At 47.1% G+C, this 16,866-nt stretch overlaps 2 protein-coding genes across 2 annotated transcripts in view; one reads left to right on the forward strand and one right to left on the reverse strand.

Moving 5' to 3' along the window:
- DPF2 (double PHD fingers 2) overlaps nucleotides 1–5,783 on the forward strand; it is a 30,835-nt gene extending 25,052 nt beyond the window's left edge. Inside the window, exon 12 of the transcript XR_015695507.1 lies at nucleotides 5,491–5,783. The gene's annotated coding sequence lies outside the window, so the exon portion shown is untranslated. The remainder of the gene's footprint in view (nucleotides 1–5,490) is intronic.
- LOC106546825 (solute carrier family 22 member 6-A) lies at nucleotides 633–14,262 on the reverse strand. Its single transcript, XM_014063798.2, has 10 exons — nucleotides 13,494–14,262; nucleotides 8,799–8,902; nucleotides 7,695–7,849; nucleotides 6,128–6,296; nucleotides 5,449–5,572; nucleotides 3,983–4,098; nucleotides 3,647–3,861; nucleotides 2,760–2,868; nucleotides 1,507–1,710; nucleotides 633–876 (listed from the first exon to the last, which is right to left on the reverse strand). Exons 1-10 carry the CDS (start codon nucleotides 13,893–13,895, stop codon nucleotides 777–779), a joined length of 1,698 nt encoding a protein of 565 aa, XP_013919273.2. The 5' UTR covers nucleotides 13,896–14,262; the 3' UTR covers nucleotides 633–776.
- Between the last annotated feature and the right edge of the window lie 2,604 nt (nucleotides 14,263–16,866).

Raw genomic sequence — 16,866 nt, forward strand, 5'->3', positions numbered from 1 at the left:
CGGCAACGGTTGAGCCACAGAGCTCAGATCAAGGTTGTCTCTAATATGCGGCTGCTGCAAGGGAACAGGCAATATTGTTTATTGTCCAGTCTAGATTTGTTTAAAGCTGGCGAGATCCAGAGAGATCCTCCTCAGCCAATCTGGGTCTGGAAGAGGGAATTGGCAACACTGGGGCGGGAGGTTGGCGGGGGGCTGTTAAGAGTGATATTTAGGAGATGCATTATTCCAATATTGATTGCAAAAGCTTGGGCAACCTTGATATTTTCACTTTCTAAAAATGTTACAGATAATCCTCGAATCGAGCCCAACGTTTCTGTTAAATGAGATATTTGTTAAGTGGGTTTCACCCCATTTTATGGATTTTCTTAACCCGGTTGTTAAGTGAATCAGGCTTCCCCCTTGACTTCCCTTTGTCATGTGATCGCAAAAGGTGGTCGTTCGTTCAGAATTCTAAAATCATATTTTAGTGCGAATTGAGTCCCAACTGTGGCTATAAGTCAAGAAAACACCTGTATAACTTTGAAATGTCACTAAATGAATGATTTGTATGTTGAGGACTACTTGCATATTAGCACATTCTTAGAGATGGGACTTAGTCCAGTCGTCAAAATATCAGAGAGGCATGACTACAATTTTCAACAATTCTTATTCATTTATTTGGTTGATTTTTTTTTAAATCTGGAAATCCAACCTCCCACCCAAAGGCAAAAAAAAATAAGACAATTAAACACATCTAATGAACTTGCAGTAATTTCTGATTCCTTGTTTTCCCCATTTTAGCAAATTTCGCCATCCAGGGTTTTCTTTTGCTCCAATTTCTGGAGCAAAACTGGTTCTTGGCTCTGACCGGTAAGGGACTGTCTCTCCGGGGTTATTCTGGAATATTTAAAAACAAGCAGAAATTTCAGGAGATGCTTTTAAATTGAGTGTACTCCCTCTCCCAGAATTCCCCAGCGAGTGATTTGGAGAGCCAGTTTACTCTCTGGAAATTAATAGTATGGGGGTAAGACACCCCTAACATCCTTGGGGGGGTGTTCTGTTAAGATACAGCCTGTTGTGCCTTAAAATGGCTTCTACTGTACTGTTGTAAAATGGCTTCTACTGTACAGCGTAGTGGAGTTGCCATGGTAGCGGCTTAACAGTCCTCCACAAGGGGGCTCCCTCTGGTAAGGTGGAAAATCCAACATTAGGCATTACGTTTGGTCCAAGATTATTTTTGAGGACAAATGTATGGATTAGGATAAATGAATACCTGGGCAACGCCATGTTATCAGCTAGTTATTCATAAAAATAATAAAGGTAGGATACGAATAAAATATATTAACTAACTCCCAGAATTTCCTATAACCCCCAGAATTCTCCAGATTGCATAGGGATTCTGGGAATTGAAGTCAAAATTTGAGAAATCCAGCTTTCCTCATTCCTGGACCCTACTCCAACACCTCCCCCCCCCCCCAAAACCCTATTGGCATCACACTTGCTTTTCTGAGTGTGCAAGAAACTCACCTCCCTTCCACCTCGTCTATAGTATCAGGAAGCGGCACGTTGAGGGTCTCGGGCAGGAAGACCGCGGCAATACCGGAGAGGATGGGGGCCGTCCCATAGATGAGCGATGGAAGATAGGAACAATGTTCACCCGTCATTTTGATCATGGGTGCCACAATGCCACCCACACGGGCCAGGGTGCTCCCGAGCCCCATCCCGGTTTGTCTGCAACAGTAACAAACCGCCTTTGAAGGACAGAAGGCACAAACCGATGAAAGGAAAAATAAATAGCTGAATTTTCACTCCGGCCTGCCTTTTAGGAATGTTTGATCTTGGCTTGTTGTGGGTTTCCGCCTTGCCCTTATGGGGGCAGCATCCCCACTGTGGGCAGCATCCCCACAGTCGTGTGATCAAAATTCAGGTACGGGTAGTCCTCGGCTTACGACCTCGATCGAGCTCAAATTTGATGCTGTTAAGCGCGACGTTTTGCCAAGGGAGTTTTGCCCCGTTTCACAATCTTGCCACATTTGTTAAGGGAATCACTGCAGTTGGAAAGTTAATAACACGGTTGTTAAGTGAATCTGGCTTCCCACATTGACTTTGCTTGTTGGAAGGTCGCAAAAGGGGATCGCATGACCCCAGGATGCTACAGCTGTCGTAAATATGAAGCAGTTGCCAAGCATTTGAATTTTTGATCACATGATCAGAGAGATGCTGCAAAATGTGCCGTAAGTCACATTTACAGTGCTGTCGTAACTGAGCGGTCACTAAACGGACTGTTGTAAGTCAAGGACTACCTGTATTTATGAAGCAGCCTGTATTTACGATGTGTGCCATGTCTCGTGATTGTCATTTGAGACTTTCCCAGCCAGATTCCGACAACCAAAATCAGTGTGGCAATCCAGATTCGCTGAATGACTTGCTTAACAACGGTGGCAAAAAAAGGGTCATTAAGCTCCCTTAACTGTCTTGCTCTGCGATGGAAATTCTGGTCCCGACTCTGGTTATACGTCGAGATCTACCTGTATAACTTCTCATTCCTGGCCGTGGGTTCAAATTCTCACCACCTGCCTCGAATTCACATTTTAAGAGATTGGTTTTTGCTGATTTTTCACTCCTGGTTCTGCACCAGGTATGTGATAGCGCAAACTTTGACTCAAAGAGGGAATAATTTGGCCACTTGGATCATACAACAGAAAACATCGAAGTGCCGTTATGAAGACTTGAAAACCAGCCGAGGGTTCAAGAGCCTCGGAGGTATTAGGGCGACATACCTGATCACCGTGGGGTACAGTTCTCCCGTGTACAGGTACAGACAGTTGAAAGAAGACGCGAGGCATCCTTTGCCAAGCACGGCCAAAAACGTTCTCAGTGTCCGTAAATCTTCGGTCGGGTGAAAAACCGCAGAGGAGGGGGAAAAAAGGGGAGATGAAAACAGGAATGCTCGGACACTCCATGCTAAAACAAATTCTATACTGTCAAAATTGGAAAGTAGGAGCCACAATACATTTTTACAGCAGTGGTATCCAACCTCGGTCATTTGAAGACTTGTGGACTTCAACTCCCAGACTCCCCCAGCCAGCATGCTTTAAAATGGGTGGACTTCAACTCCCAGACTCCCCCAGCCAGCATGCTTTAAAATGGGTGGACTTCAACTCCCAGACTCCCCCAGCCAGCATGCTTTAAAATGGGTGGACTTCAACTCCCAGAATTCCCCAGCCAGCATGCTTTAAGAGGGTGGGGGTCAACTCCCAGAATTCCCCAGCTGACATTCTTTCAAATGGGTGGACTTCAACTCCCAGAATCTCCCAGCCAGCATGGCTGGCTGGGGAATTCTGAGACTTGACATCGACATGGCTTAAATGCCAAAGTTGGATAACCTGTTTCAGGATAAGCCTTAATTTAAATTTAACAAAATGTCCCTCTTGTTAAAAACGGTGCCTTTTTTATTTTAGCTTTTGCTAACAACCCAGTTTTGCAAAAGGAGGCTGATAACAGCACTGCTTACAGTATATCTGAAAATTCCAGTTCCACTTGCCGTCATAACCCAAGGACTAGCTCTGTTCTTTGTGAGCTGCTGGCATTCAAGTCACATTAATTTTGGACCCAGGGAGCTAAAAATGGCTTCCCTCGGCACCTGCACCAACTTCAGATGATTCACCTGAGGGTACCAAGATATTGACCAAAATGGCCAGCCCGGCCAAGATAACAGATGAAGCCTGTGTGGCCCTCCTTCCGATGTAACTCATGCCGATGGCCGAGCCCAGCTTGGCAGGGATATCAATAGTACCAAAGGCCACCTGGATGAGGTAGATGCTGAAGCCGAAATGTTGGAGGTCCATCGCCAGGCCGTAGTAAGCGAAACTGGTTGCAAACCTAAAAAAAATTAATTGGGATCTTCGTGAATCTTGTAGAAGTCGACACTTAGGTTTCTAGTCCTCATGGCAGCTCCGAGAACGAGGTCGTTAGGGAAGGAAGGGTGCCCACTGAAACGTACCACACGCTGGAAATGCAGCAGGAGATCCGGCGTACCGTGGGCGTCCGGACCAAGGAGGCGAAGGTGTAGGACGACTGGGCCAACGTCATTTCCTTCTGCATGCTGGATTTCAAGACCTAACACCCAACAACAAAGGGGAGAAGCGAGTGCCACAACCAGTGTTTTGCTCAGCGTCTCTTGCCGTTTGGGGTATTTTCTCGTAAGGTTCTATCTCATTTGGCCCCATGGAACTGGCTTTTAAAATTTTGTTCGAAGGACCCAGCCCCTGTTATCCCTTCCCATAAGGACCTTGGCTCTGGAACCAGATCCAGCAGGAGAAATTCGCTTGGGATTCTCAAAACGATGTCAACCCCTATAAGATCCCACCAAATAGGAATCTGCTAGCTTTCAAAACCGAGGGACTGACTCAGCAAATGTGCCACTCAGACTAAACCAAGAGTGTCCAACCTCGGCGACTTTTAAGACCTGCCAGAATTCCCCAGCCACGCATCCCTAAAGATCCTGCTCTCGGAGCAACCATAAGGACTAGAAACTTGGGTGTTTCTACAGGGTGGCTAATTATTAGGAGATTAATTGTTCCCTGGTTTTAGGTTTTGCAACCAGGTTTGCTTACGACGGCATGGCCATGAACTTCCAGCATTTTGGGGAATTCGGGGAGTTGAAGTTCACAGGTCTTAAAAGTCGGCGAGGTTTGGCACCCCGGACTAAATCGTCAAACCTTAAACTGGTTTCTTTCAAACTGAAGTTCGGAAGCCTCCCATTTCTAAAAGATGCAGTTCCCACCATCAAATAGGAACCGACGATTTCCACGAGAGTGTTCTGACCTAGGCTTCTCAAAAGCAGGAAGCCGACTCCTCATCCTGATAAAACCCCTTTTATTTAGTTTAAAGTGAATTCCTCTCCAGCAAAGTCCTGGCCATCAGTCTTTTCAAGAGATTTCACAACTAAAGACTTTTATCAGGCTTGGAGAGCTGGCAGGCAGATATCTTCCAAAGGCCATGCTGTAGCAGCAATTACTTGGCAAGAAGTCAGGAAGAGATCATCACTCTGATGAATGGAACTCCTGCAAGCTCCACTCCCCTTTCGCTCCTCTTTTATTCCCTATGGGAGGGGCCATTCACCGTCCACCTGTGGCCTTACTCCAAGACAATCCCTGTTCTTTAGCTGTTCCCTTCGTCTGGCAGCTCTGCGCATGCGCACACTGGGAACAGGCTCCAGCTGTTCCTCTGCCTCACTGATGTCTGACTCTGAAGGCAGCTGATAACTGTTGGATGGCTCTGCCCCCCCCTCTGCCTCCGACACAGAGCCCTCCTCAGAGCCTTCCACAGACTCCAGGACTGGCCCAGGTTCCTCCCCAACCCTCCTCACTCTCCGAACCAACTGCCAGCTCTACTGGCCGTTGACGGGCCACAACAAAGAGCATCAACCCCACTAACCTATATTTACTTTGCTCTATCCCTTCGTACCTCGGTGCTGAGTTTCTCTCCTTCGTCTTTCTTCCCATTCAGCTGAGCCACCTTCTTCAACACGTCGACCGCCTGTTCTGCTTTACCGGACAGCACCAGCCACCGGGCCGATTCTGCAAACCACCTGCGTGAAAAAAACCCATTCTGGTGACTTTGGAAAGACCTAGCTTCTTCCATCAGAAACAGGCCGCTTCAACTAGATCGGGGTACCCTCCCCTCTCTGGGCCACCACGTCACAAAATTGGGGGACCGCTCAACCGTCCATTTAGCGACTGTTCAAAATGGCTTCGGAACCAGGAGCGGAAAACGAGCAAAATCAATCTCTAAAATGTGAATTTGTGGCGGTGAGGAGGTGAGATTTGAATCCAGGGCCAGGAATAACAGCTTTCAACTTATAAACCGTTCAAAATGACAATGGCGCTGATAAACGTGACTTGTGACCCGTTTTTTTTTTCACATTTAACGGCCATTGCAGCATCCCACATGATCAAAATTCAGACCCTTTGACAACTGACTCATATTCATGACGGGTTTCCAGTGTCCCGTGATCCACTTTTGCGTCCTTCTGACCAGCCGAGTCAACGGGGAAGCCAGTTTCATTTTACAACCGGGTTGCTAACTTGACAACCGCAGTGATTCACTTAACAATAAGGTTTTTAGGGAAGGCCTCCTTGCTCACCACGAGTATATGAAGAAAATGAAGAACGGCATGGATGCGGTGAATTGTAGCTGGCGCCAATCCGGAAGCGCGCATGCCAGACCAGGAAGGATGATTTGCCCAAAGGTGGCAGAATACCCCACCAGTGTGCCAGCAATGGTGCGGGTGTTGGTGGGTACCCATTCCAGGACTAGTGCAAAGGAAGAAGAAAGCATGGGCATTAATCTTGTTAGTTTACACCTTGTTTTCTCAAGGTTGACCACATTAAGATGGGTGGACTTCAACTCCCAGAATTCCCCAGCCAGCCAGCCAGCAGGCTTCTGGGAGTTGAAGACCATGCGTGCAGGTGGAGGAACTCTGGGAGTTGAAGCCCACTCTTCTTAAAGCATGGCTGGCTGGGGAATTCCGGGAGTTGAAGTCCTCTTGAAGCTGTCAACCTTGAGAAAACTTGATTCAAGTTGTGCTAAGATGTCTGCTTTATTAAATTGGAACTTTAAGGATTGTTTTGCCTTGGACACTGATTTAATTCTACATGATACTTGGAATGCGAACACACTACTGATTTCCAAATTGGTTGCCACCTTACCTCCAATCCAAGGCTCCTCTCCTCCAACATTAAAACCCCTTTTCTCTGCGAGCAATAATACCTTGCTCCATACCATGGGGGAAAAAAAGTCTTTTTCAGTCATTCCCGAATAATGCAAAAGTGGCCAGAGAAGCGTACAACAGCACCACATAGTGCCTTTTCCCCAACTTCAATTGGCAATCCAAGAGACACTTGAGGTTCTGCTTGCATCATTTCCTTCCCTGGCTCTGAGGGAGCGTGATGTGTCCCCCCCCCCCCTCAATTATTCCTGCAATCTCTGCAGATCATATGACCTGTTGTTCCCAGTGGGTCTTAATCAAATTAAGAGTCAGGTATGGCAAACCGCAGAGATAAATATTTGGATAGGTCGACAGCACGCTGGGGACCAAACATTGCTTGAGGAGTGAGGAATGCGCAAAATTGCAAGCCTGCAAAATAACCTTTGCCATCCCCCCTCCTCGCGAGCTGTTTGCTCCCGACAGCGGTCTGTCAGGCCCGAATCCAACCTGGTCTTTAACTCCCAGAATTCCCTAGCCAGCAAATTTTGAAATGCGTAGACTTCAACTCCCAGCATGCTGGTTGGGGAATCCTGGGAAAATCTATTTTAAAAGTTTCTGCTAACTTTAAGATACGTGGACTTCAACTCCTAGCATTTCCCAGCTGCATGCTGGGAGTTGAAGTCCATACATTTGAAAACTTGCTGGCTGGGGAATTCTGGGAGTTGAAGTCCACGTATGGCTGGCTGGGAAATTCTGGGAACTGGAATCCATGCATCTTAAAAGTGACTGGGAAACCCTTGATTAGGCTGCAAACTCTTAAAAGTGGCCTTTAATACTCTGGAATCCTGTGAATATCTTGTTTTTCCCATCCTGACCATTTCTCTCCCCCCCCCAGCTGGTTTTGTTTAACAGATGTTTAACAGATTAACAGAGTTGGAAGGGACCTTGTAGGTCATCTAGTCCAACCCCCCACCCACGCTTGACCAACTTCCTCCCCTCTTACCTAAAGACATGCAGTTGAGGACAATGCCAGAGAGTGCCATGCCAACCAGGAACCGGAAGGCACAATAGGCTGCATAATTGGGAGCAAAAGCCGTGCACACCCCCGAAACAGCCATCTGGAGGTAGGACCAAGTTAAGATTGCTTTGCGGCCGAACCTGCGGCACAGAATTCTGCGTCAATCCATGGGAACCATTTCCTCTTCTTCAGAGGTTGCAGTCATAATAGGTATATTGATATTGTTAGCAGTGGTTCTGATCTAGGCTTCCTCAAAAAGCAGGAGGCAGAGTCCTGGTCCCGACAAAACCCTTTTTATTAAACGAATGTGAATTCCTCTCATTCACCTTCAGCCAAGGCCTGGCAAACAGTCTTTCAAAGGAGTATTTATGACCACAGACCTCATCTATCTTGGAAAGCTGCCATGTCAATATTTTCCCAAATGCAAGGAAAGACTCTGGGCACAGAGTCTCTGAGATTCACGGGCAGATCTTCACACTCCTGAAACGAATCTAATGACCGAACAAACGGATTGTTTCCTGCAAAAGTCCACTCCCCTTTCGCTCCTCTTTTATGTCCTATGGGAGGGGCCATTCATCTTCCACCTGTGGAATCTTAACTTGATCTCTCTCTTGGTCCTCTCTTTTCTTTTTCTTTTTTCCCTTTTTCTTTTTTCTCTTTCCCTTTTTCTTTTTTCTTTTCCTTTTTCTTTTTTCTTTCCCTTTTCTTTTTCCTTTTCCTTTCCCTTCCTTTCCTTTCCTTTTCCTTTTTCTCTTTCCCTTCCATTTCTTTTCATTTTTTCCTCACCTTTTCTCTTTCTTTCTCTTTCTTTCTTTTTCATTTTTCTTTCCTTTCTCTTTCCCTTTCCCTTTTTTTCTTTTTCCTCTTTCCTTTTCCCTTTCTCTTACTCCTTCTCTTTTATGAGAGGCCATAATTACTCCCACAGGGAGGCAGGGGAGAAGGCTGAGGCCAAGAGAGTGACTTCCACAAACTTAGAGGGGCAGGATTGGTGGCAGAAGTGGGATACGTACTAATCCATCATTGTTGCAGTTGTCCCCAGTTTCTGGCTATGTTCACCTTCAATGCATGGCTCTGTTTATAAACACCCACCTGTCTGCTAAGCTCCCAAGTATAAGAGCACCAGCAAGAACTCCTCCCATGTAAATGGACTGGGCCATCTGTCTCCGCGTCTTCCGGTTGCAAACCAGGTCCCACTGGTGGAAGGGAAAACAGTTAGAGAAAAGAGAGAGAGAAACAAGAGACACAGAGAGAGTGGGGGAAGAGAGAGGGAGGGAAAAAGATGAGAGGGAGGGAGGGAGGGAAAGAGATGAAACAGAAAGTGACGGACAGAGATGGAGGGAGGGAGGAAAAGAGAAAAGATGGAGGGAAAGAGACAAGAAAGAGAGGGTGGGAAAGAGACGAGAGAGACAGGAGGAGGGAAAGAGACAAGGAAGATGGAGGGAAAGAGGCAGAGAGGAGGGGAAGAGAGAGAGACAGGGAGGGAGGGAGGGGGAAAGAGAGACGAGAGAGACAGAGGGAAGAGAGGGAGGAAAGAGATGAAACAGACAGATGGAGGGAGGGAGGAAAAGACGAGATGGAGGGAAAGACAAGAAAGAGAGGGAGGGAAAGAGACGAGAGACAGAAGGAGGGAAAGAGACAAGGAAGATGGAGGGAAAGAGATGAGAGAGATATGGAGGGAAAGAGAAACGGAAGGAAAGAGGGAGGGAAGGAAAGAGATGAAGAGGGAAGGGGGAAAGAGGGAGGGAAAGGGATGAGACACAGAAAGACAGACAAATGTAGGGAGGGAAAGAGAGACAAGAAAGATGGAGGGAAAGAGATAAGAGAAACATAAGGAGGGAAAGAGAGAAACGAGACACAGAGACGGGGAAAGAGGGAGGGAGGGAAAGAGATGGAAAGAGGGTGGGAAAAGAGGCAGGGAAAGAGACGACACAGAAAGACAGGGAGGGAGGCAAAAAGACGAGAGAGGAGGGAAAGAGAGTCAAGACAGAGAGACAGAGGGGGGAAAGGGAGAGGGAGGGAAGGAGAGAGGGGAGAGAGAGGTTGATTGTAAGCTCCTTGGGGATGAGAAGAATTTGCTGCAGAACTGAGTTTCCTGAAGTGGGCCACTAGACTCCTAAACAACTTTAAAAAACAATCTGATAAAAATAAGTCAATCGAAAGAGCAACATGCAAACAAAAGCAAATAAAACACCCCCAAGGAGCAAAACAAAACCAACCTTTAATTTGTGCACATTGTGCAATGGACTGCTAACCCTCCCTCGCAGGATTGTTGTGCCAGGGAAACTGGAAGGAGGGAATGCTTGAACTCCCGAGCTCAAGGCGGGATGTCAATCAGGGGTCTCCAAATTTGGCAACCTGTGGACTTCAACCCCCAGAATTCCCCAGGCGGCATTAAGTGAAAGCTCGGGGGGTCATTCTAGATCAAGAGATTTCCAATCATGGCGGCTTGAAGCCTTGTGGACTTCACCTCCCAGAATCCCTCTGCCTGTTGTAAATCAAAGACTACCTGTAATTCATCCAGGGCTAAATCTTAAGCCCTCCCTGGGTTAACTGGCGGAGTCTATTTCTCCTCTTCCTCCTTCCCGTGATCTAATCTAAGCTCATTCCTTGCATCCATGCTGGCTGAGGAATTCTGGGAGTTGAAGTCTGCAAGTCTTTTTTTTTTTAATTGAAAATTTTAGGAAAAAAAAACTTTTACAAATGTTTACCTCCCCCCCCCTGCCCTCCCCACTCAAACCCCACCCCCCCAACCCCCCCCCCCCAACTTCCCAGAACCAATACAGGGTTTAAATCTTTAACAAAGATATTCTAAAATGAACTTAAAGAAAGTTAGTATCATCTTTCATTTGAGCTTTAACTCCTCTTTGCTAGGCTAGCTCTAAACAGATTATATATCATTCCTTGTTTCTTCAGTCATAAACTATCTGGAATTTCTTAGTCCCATATTTATTTTGAGTGTAGTCAATCCATCTTCTCCACTCCAGTTTATATCTCTCGTTTGAATTGTCCTTGAGATATGCTGATATTTGAGCCATCTCTGCTAGGTTTGTGAAGTCTGCAAGTCTTAAAAGTCACCCAAAGTTTTGGAGACACCCCCCCTCCCCGGATCTAGCCCGCCAATAAAATCAAGACAGCCTCAGGGGCATTAACTTGTGAGGGAATGACTGATGTCCTCGATTTGCAGGCAGCCCAGAGTCACTCTGGAAAGCGCCACAGGCGTCCACATAAATTTAATAAATATATTTCAAAGAACTGCTGGTGTTTTGCAACAATCGCAATGTATCCAAAGTAGAAACAACAGGGGGGAAACGGCTTCAAAAACATAAACTTACTTAAACAATAGGAAGGGGGGGGGGAAACAACATAGGAAGATAGGAGCAGAAAATTTCATTTAATAGAACAATAGAGTTGGAAGGGGCCTTGGAGGTCTTCTAGTCCAACCCCCTGATTCAACAGGAGACCCTATAGCATTTCAGACAAACTTGTCCAATCTCTTCTTTAAAAACCACCTAGGAAGGAAGGAGGAAAGGAGAAAATGAGAAAGAGGAGGAGGAAGAGGGAGAAGGAGGAAAAGGAAGGAAGGAAGGACAGACTTAGAAGGGACCTTGGAGGTCTTCTAGTCCAACCCCCTGATTCAACAGGAGACCCTATAGCATTTCAGACAAACTTGTCCAATCTCTTCTTTAAAAACCTTCTAGGAAGGAAGGAGGAAAGGAGAAAATGAGAAAGAGAGGAGGAGGAAGAGGGAGAAGGAGGAAAAGGAAGGAAGGAGAAAATAAGAAAGAGGAGGAGGAAGAGGTAGAAGGAGGAAAAGGAAGGAAGGAAGGACAGACTTAGAAGGGACCTTGGAGGTCTTCTAGTCCAGCCCCCTGATTCAACAGGAGACCCTACACCATTTCAGACAAATTTGTCCAATCTCTTCTTTAAAAACCACCTAGGAAGGAAGGCGGGAAGGAGAAAATGAGAAAGAGAGGAGGAGGAAGAGGGAGGAGGAAAAGGAAGGAAGCAGAAAATGAGAAAGAGGAGGAAGAGGTAGGAGGAGGAAAAGGAAGGAAGGACAGAGTTAGAAGGGACCTTGGAGGTCTTCTAGCCCAACCCCTACTCAAGCAGAAAACCCTATGCCATTTCAGACAAATGGCTGTCCAATCTCTTCTTAAAAACCTTCTAGGAAAGAAGGAAGGAGAAATTTGAGAAGGAGGAGGAAGGGGGAGAACGAGGAGAAGGAAGGAAGGATAAAGAGGAGGAGAAGGAAGGAGAAAGAAAGGAAGGACAAACAGAGTTAGAAGGGACCTGGGAGGTCTTCTAGTCCAACCCCTTACTCAGGCAGGAAACCCTATGCCCATTTCAGACAAATGGCTATCCAATCTCTTCTTTAAAACCTCCAGTGATGGGAGCACCCACAACTTCTGGAGACAAATTGTTCCAGGGCTGAATAATCTATTCAGGGTTAAATCTAAACCCTCTCTGGATTGGCTGGTAGAATCTCTTCTCTTTCTCTTTCACATGATCTTCTAACTTCACTCCTTGCATCCTAGTTAAGGATGTTCGGTGAACTTCACACCCATCTCATTCAGCTCTGAGACTGAATGCCTGTTAAAAACATAGGTTTTTTTGCATGTGTAAATTCTTCGACTGACTAGAAAGAGAACAGGATAAATGGGTAATACCATTGCTCCCTTCCTAGTCAATTGCAGCAATTAGGGGGGGGGGGGGAGATTGCATAAAGTCCCTGATTCTTACAACAAAGCCATCATACATACACGCCAAGATAACTTTGACTGGAAGTTTTTAAGAAGTGATTGGACAGACATTTGTCCAGAATGATAGAGGCGATGCTACAGAGAGGAGGGGGGTCAAGCTATTCTCCAAAGCACCTGAAGGCCAGACAAGGAATAATGGATGGAAACCGACCAAGGAGAGATTCAACCTGGAAATAAGGAGGATTTTCCTGACAGTGAGAACAATCCACCCATGAAACAGAAGTTGCCTTCGGAAGTTGTGGGAGCTTCATCCCTGGAGGCTTTCAAGAAGAGACAGGACTGCCCTCTGTCGGAAATGATGTAGGGTCCCCTGCTTGGGTAGGGGGGGTTGGACTAGATGACCTACAAGGTCCCTTCCAACTCCGTTAATCTGTTATTATTCTGTTACTCAGGAGTTGTGGGAGCTTCATCCCTGGAGGCTTTCAAGAAGAGACTGGACTGCCCTCTGTCAGAAATGGTGTATAGTCTCCTATTCGGGCAGGGGGCTGGACTAGATGACCTACAAGGTCCCTTCTGACTCTCTTCATCTAATCCAAGTCAAGCCTTGGATGCTGGAGCAAGGGGCTGGACTAGAAACCTCCCAAGCTCCTTTCCAACACTTTCATTCTTTGTTCTGTACACTTGGCATGGAGGAAGGGAAAAAAGGAAGAAAATTTCTGCCAGAATCTTGGTTTTTACAATCCTAGTCTTATACATGTTGATTTTCTCTCTCCCTGCCCCTACAAAAATTGTGGTCACCTCCCTCTGTGGAAGCTTCCTTTGCAACCATGGGGGTGTGGGGGACATTTTGGAGATCCCTTCCAACCCATCGAGTCCTGGAGAAGGTTCAAAACGCGGGCTTACTTCTGAGAATGCAATCTCTCCCCCCTTCCAAAATTTAGCGACCCACAAAAGATAACTCAACACTTTGGAGGCTGGATTTTCACAGGGGTTCAAAACTGGACTTCTAAACCTCAACAAAACCCAAACCCAATTGTCGTTCTACACAGACACACACACTATACCACCACCTCTGCCCTCTCACCTCCATAATGATGGTGTTTGCGAAGATGCTTCGGTCATAAACCCATCCATCCTTGCACGGTTCAGTCGCCGTGCCGTTGCCACCAACTTCGTCGCTGGCATTCAGTGGAGGCCCCTCGGGGGCCACAAACCGGAGGCATTTCTCGGGTTGCCCGCTGGCATCTTTGGGAATCCCCCAGAGGTCTTCCTCGCCGGTTGGCATTTGAGTCCGGTTGGGACGGGCATCGGTGCCGTTGTTGTGCACTAGCCTGACCCGGCAATGGTGGTCGGGTATCCCGGCTGAAAAATTCTGGAGCAGATTATGGGTGGCCGTTAATAAAATCGGGATCACCAGCAAGGTGACTTGCAGGATCTGGAAGCGGCCCATGCCCCCGATCTGATCCAGGAGCTCGGCGAACGTCATGGCGGAAACGGAGCGCTTCGGAAAGCCAGAAACGAGGACTTCCAAAGTTAGGAATTCATCGGCGTCGCGGGCCAGATTCTCCGGAAATCATGCCAACTCCATCCAGCCTTTCTCTGGCACTGGAGAGAAGGAAGAATAAAAAACACAAAACAACAACAACTTTCCCCTTCTGAATTCAGGCTCAGCATCTTGAAAAAGTTATTCCCAGGCCTGCTTTGGCGGCCAGTGAAAACATTGCTGGAGGGGACCAGGCGGGTGAAGGAATTAAAAGGACGGAGGCCATGGGGGCAACCTGGGGTTGCAAAATCTGAGCCGGGCACCCCCAGCCGAGCCGGCCTTTTTCCTTCCTTTCCCAAAACCATCTGCGTGTTGGGGGGGGGTTGTTTTTGAGGATGCTTCGGTGTGAACTGTGATCTTGGGAGGGGTGCTTGCAAAAGATTGTGCAGGGCCCCCCCTCCTTGTTTTCTCTCCTGGGGGTGGGATTACACAAGACCTAATCACCGAGTTCAAGGTCCCAAGGTTTTGGGAAGGATTAGCCGGAGAGGCAAGGAAGAGAGCGGAAAATACAGCCATTCATGAAAATGGGAGCAGGATACGGCTTGTGTGTGTGTGTGTGTGTGTGTTGTGTAGGGGTGAATATTAGGCAGGAGGGGGTGGGAGAAGAGAACGCAAAGCTGGCAAGGCTGCTTTGGCTAGGAGAAATGTGCTTTGTGTGTGTGTGTTTTGTGGGGCTTGTCCTGAGTTCACACAATTTTTTTCTTTTTTGCAAGGAAGGGAATCCAAGCAGTTGTCAGCCAGCGAAGAAAAAGAGGGTAAAAAAAAAAAGACCATTTATATTCATTAAATTATTCCTCCTGCTCCGTGGAAGTGGGGACTTTTAAAACTGCAGAAAAAAAAAAAATTGGCTGGTTCCCGGGATGGGGTAATGAGCTGGTTCCCTCCCCCCAGAAAGGAAATTTTCGAAACTAGATGTTGGTGGTTAGATGTTACAGCTCTTCTTTCCCCCCCACCCCAAAAAATATTCTTTAATGTTAAAAATAAAAGTTGGACACAGTGCGACCGTCCTGGCGTCATCTTCGCCGTACAAAACTAAAGAATAACACGGATATCTTATATACTCCCGCATACATTACTAATGATATGCACTTACTTGACCCCTTATAAATGCTACATTTCCATGCTATATTAGTACATCTTCTTTCGATTTACACGTCTTTGGTTTTTTAGAAGCTCCGGCTTCTATTCCTCAAATCCAACCATTGGTAAAATCTATTCCAAATCTGTCTCTCCTTTGTTCTTTAATAGCAATAGCAGTTAGACTTATATACCGCTTCATAGGGCTTTCAGCCCTCTCTAAGCGGTTTACAGAGTCAGCATACCGCCCCCAACAACAATCCGGGTCCTCATTTTACCCACCTCGGAAGGATGGAAGGCTGAGTCAACCTTGAGCCGGTGAGATTTGAACAGCCGAACTGCAGAATTGCAGTCAGCCGAAGTAGCCTGCAGTGCTGCATTTAATCACTGCGCCACCTCAGCTCTAATTCCAGCGTTTGTACTCTCACAGTGACAACACTGATCACACTGATGGAAAGTATACATATGTGCATGTGTGCCTACCCCATAATACAATGCATGCGCGCACACACACCCGGCACCCGCCTTTTGGGCCTAGCAGGCCTCCCTGAAGCCTCCTGGGACCAAAAACGGGGTGACCCCATGCGCACGCGTCTCCCACATGCGCCCCACCCCCTGTCCATGCGTGGCAGAGACCCGAAAATCAGCTTGCTGGCGGGAGGCTCGTGGATATGTGCGGTGGAACTGGGCTGGGGCCACAGCCCGTGTGCCCGCAGAGAAGGCTCCATGTGCCACCAATGGCATGCATACCATCATGGGTCCATCATATTCTTCCCAGCCTAATATTTTCTTTATTATTTCCCTTTCTTGCCACAGCTCTTCTTGGTGGAAGTGTGTGTGTATGTGTATGTTTTAAGCTGTCTCTTTACTTCTTGCTCAAACTGGTTTCTGTAGCTGGTGAACAATTAACCAGTTGTGTAGACAGTCCTAGCTTATCCTGGTTAAACAATTTCCTAAGAAGGCATCAGTGGTTGTTTCCTCTCCCCCCACCCCCCCACTCCCCCCCACCCCCCCACCCCCAAAGCTTATCTGCCTGATAGAGGCTACACAAAGATAACATGCAATATTCTTTGTGGTTGTTGTGGTGGTTTGGAGAAGAGATCGGGCGGGATTGGCCTGGATTTCGTAGCCGTTGGATTGACTCTCTCCAAGCCGGGAATTTTACTGAACCAAATTGGCAAGGCAAGATCAGTCCTTGAATTGGAGGCAGTTCAATTGAGCCTGTTTTTTGGGGGGGATTTGTGTGTGTGTGTGTTATGTGCAACACAGATTCTCCATTTCGAAGTCCGAATCTCACTAGATGGCCAAGAGAAACCAGCAATTAAAATCAGATTTTTGTTTTGGTCTCCTTTGCAGCGTCCTAAATGGGCTGCCTTGGGAACTAAAGTTGGACAAAAAGGGAACAAAACCCCCTTAGTTCTCCCAAAAAATTCCTGACAACAATGACGACAATTAATCAGTGGAACCGGGAACGCGATCTTCTGATTTCTGGCACGCGCCCGCTTCCGTTTATGGAGTCGCTGCCGAAAAGCTTCGCCAACACTGGTGTAGGGTTTCCTGCCCATGTAGTGGGTTGGATTAGGGTCCAAATCTGTTATTCCATAATTCCAAAGCAACTGCGGGCAAGACAAGATGGAAACTAACCGAGGAGAGAAGCAGCCTAGAACTAAGTAGACATTTCCTGATAGTGAGAACATTTAATCAAGACACTGGTGGGTTTCAAAAATTTTTTAGAACCTCTTCTGTAGGTGTGGCCTGCTTTGTGGGAGTGGCTTGCCGGCCATGTGACTGGGTGGGAGTGGCTTGCCAGCCATGTGACCAGCTGGGAGTGGCTTGC

The sequence above is a fragment of the Thamnophis sirtalis genome, unplaced genomic scaffold (genome assembly GCF_051295495.1).
Source record: "Thamnophis sirtalis isolate CommonGarterSnake01/CBP01778 unplaced genomic scaffold, rThaSir2_p1.2 scaffold_2, whole genome shotgun sequence".
Classification (NCBI taxonomy): Eukaryota; Metazoa; Chordata; class Lepidosauria; order Squamata; family Natricidae; genus Thamnophis; species Thamnophis sirtalis.

What these genes read in the sequence shown, in the direction of transcription:
- LOC106546825 (XM_014063798.2), bottom strand. Translation starts at nt 13,895, where the DNA reads ATGACGTTCGCCGAGCTCCTGGATCAGATCGGGGGCATGGGCCGCTTC. An exon ending in CAAACACCATCATTATGGAG is followed by an intron (nt 8,903 to 13,493) that starts GTGAGAGGGCAG and finishes CCCTTCCACCAG; the next exon opens with TGGGACCTGGTTTGCAACCG. An exon ending in CCTCAACTGCATGTCTTTAG is followed by an intron (nt 6,297 to 7,694) that starts GTAAGAGGGGAG and finishes CCTTTGCACTAG; the next exon opens with TCCTGGAATGGGTACCCACC.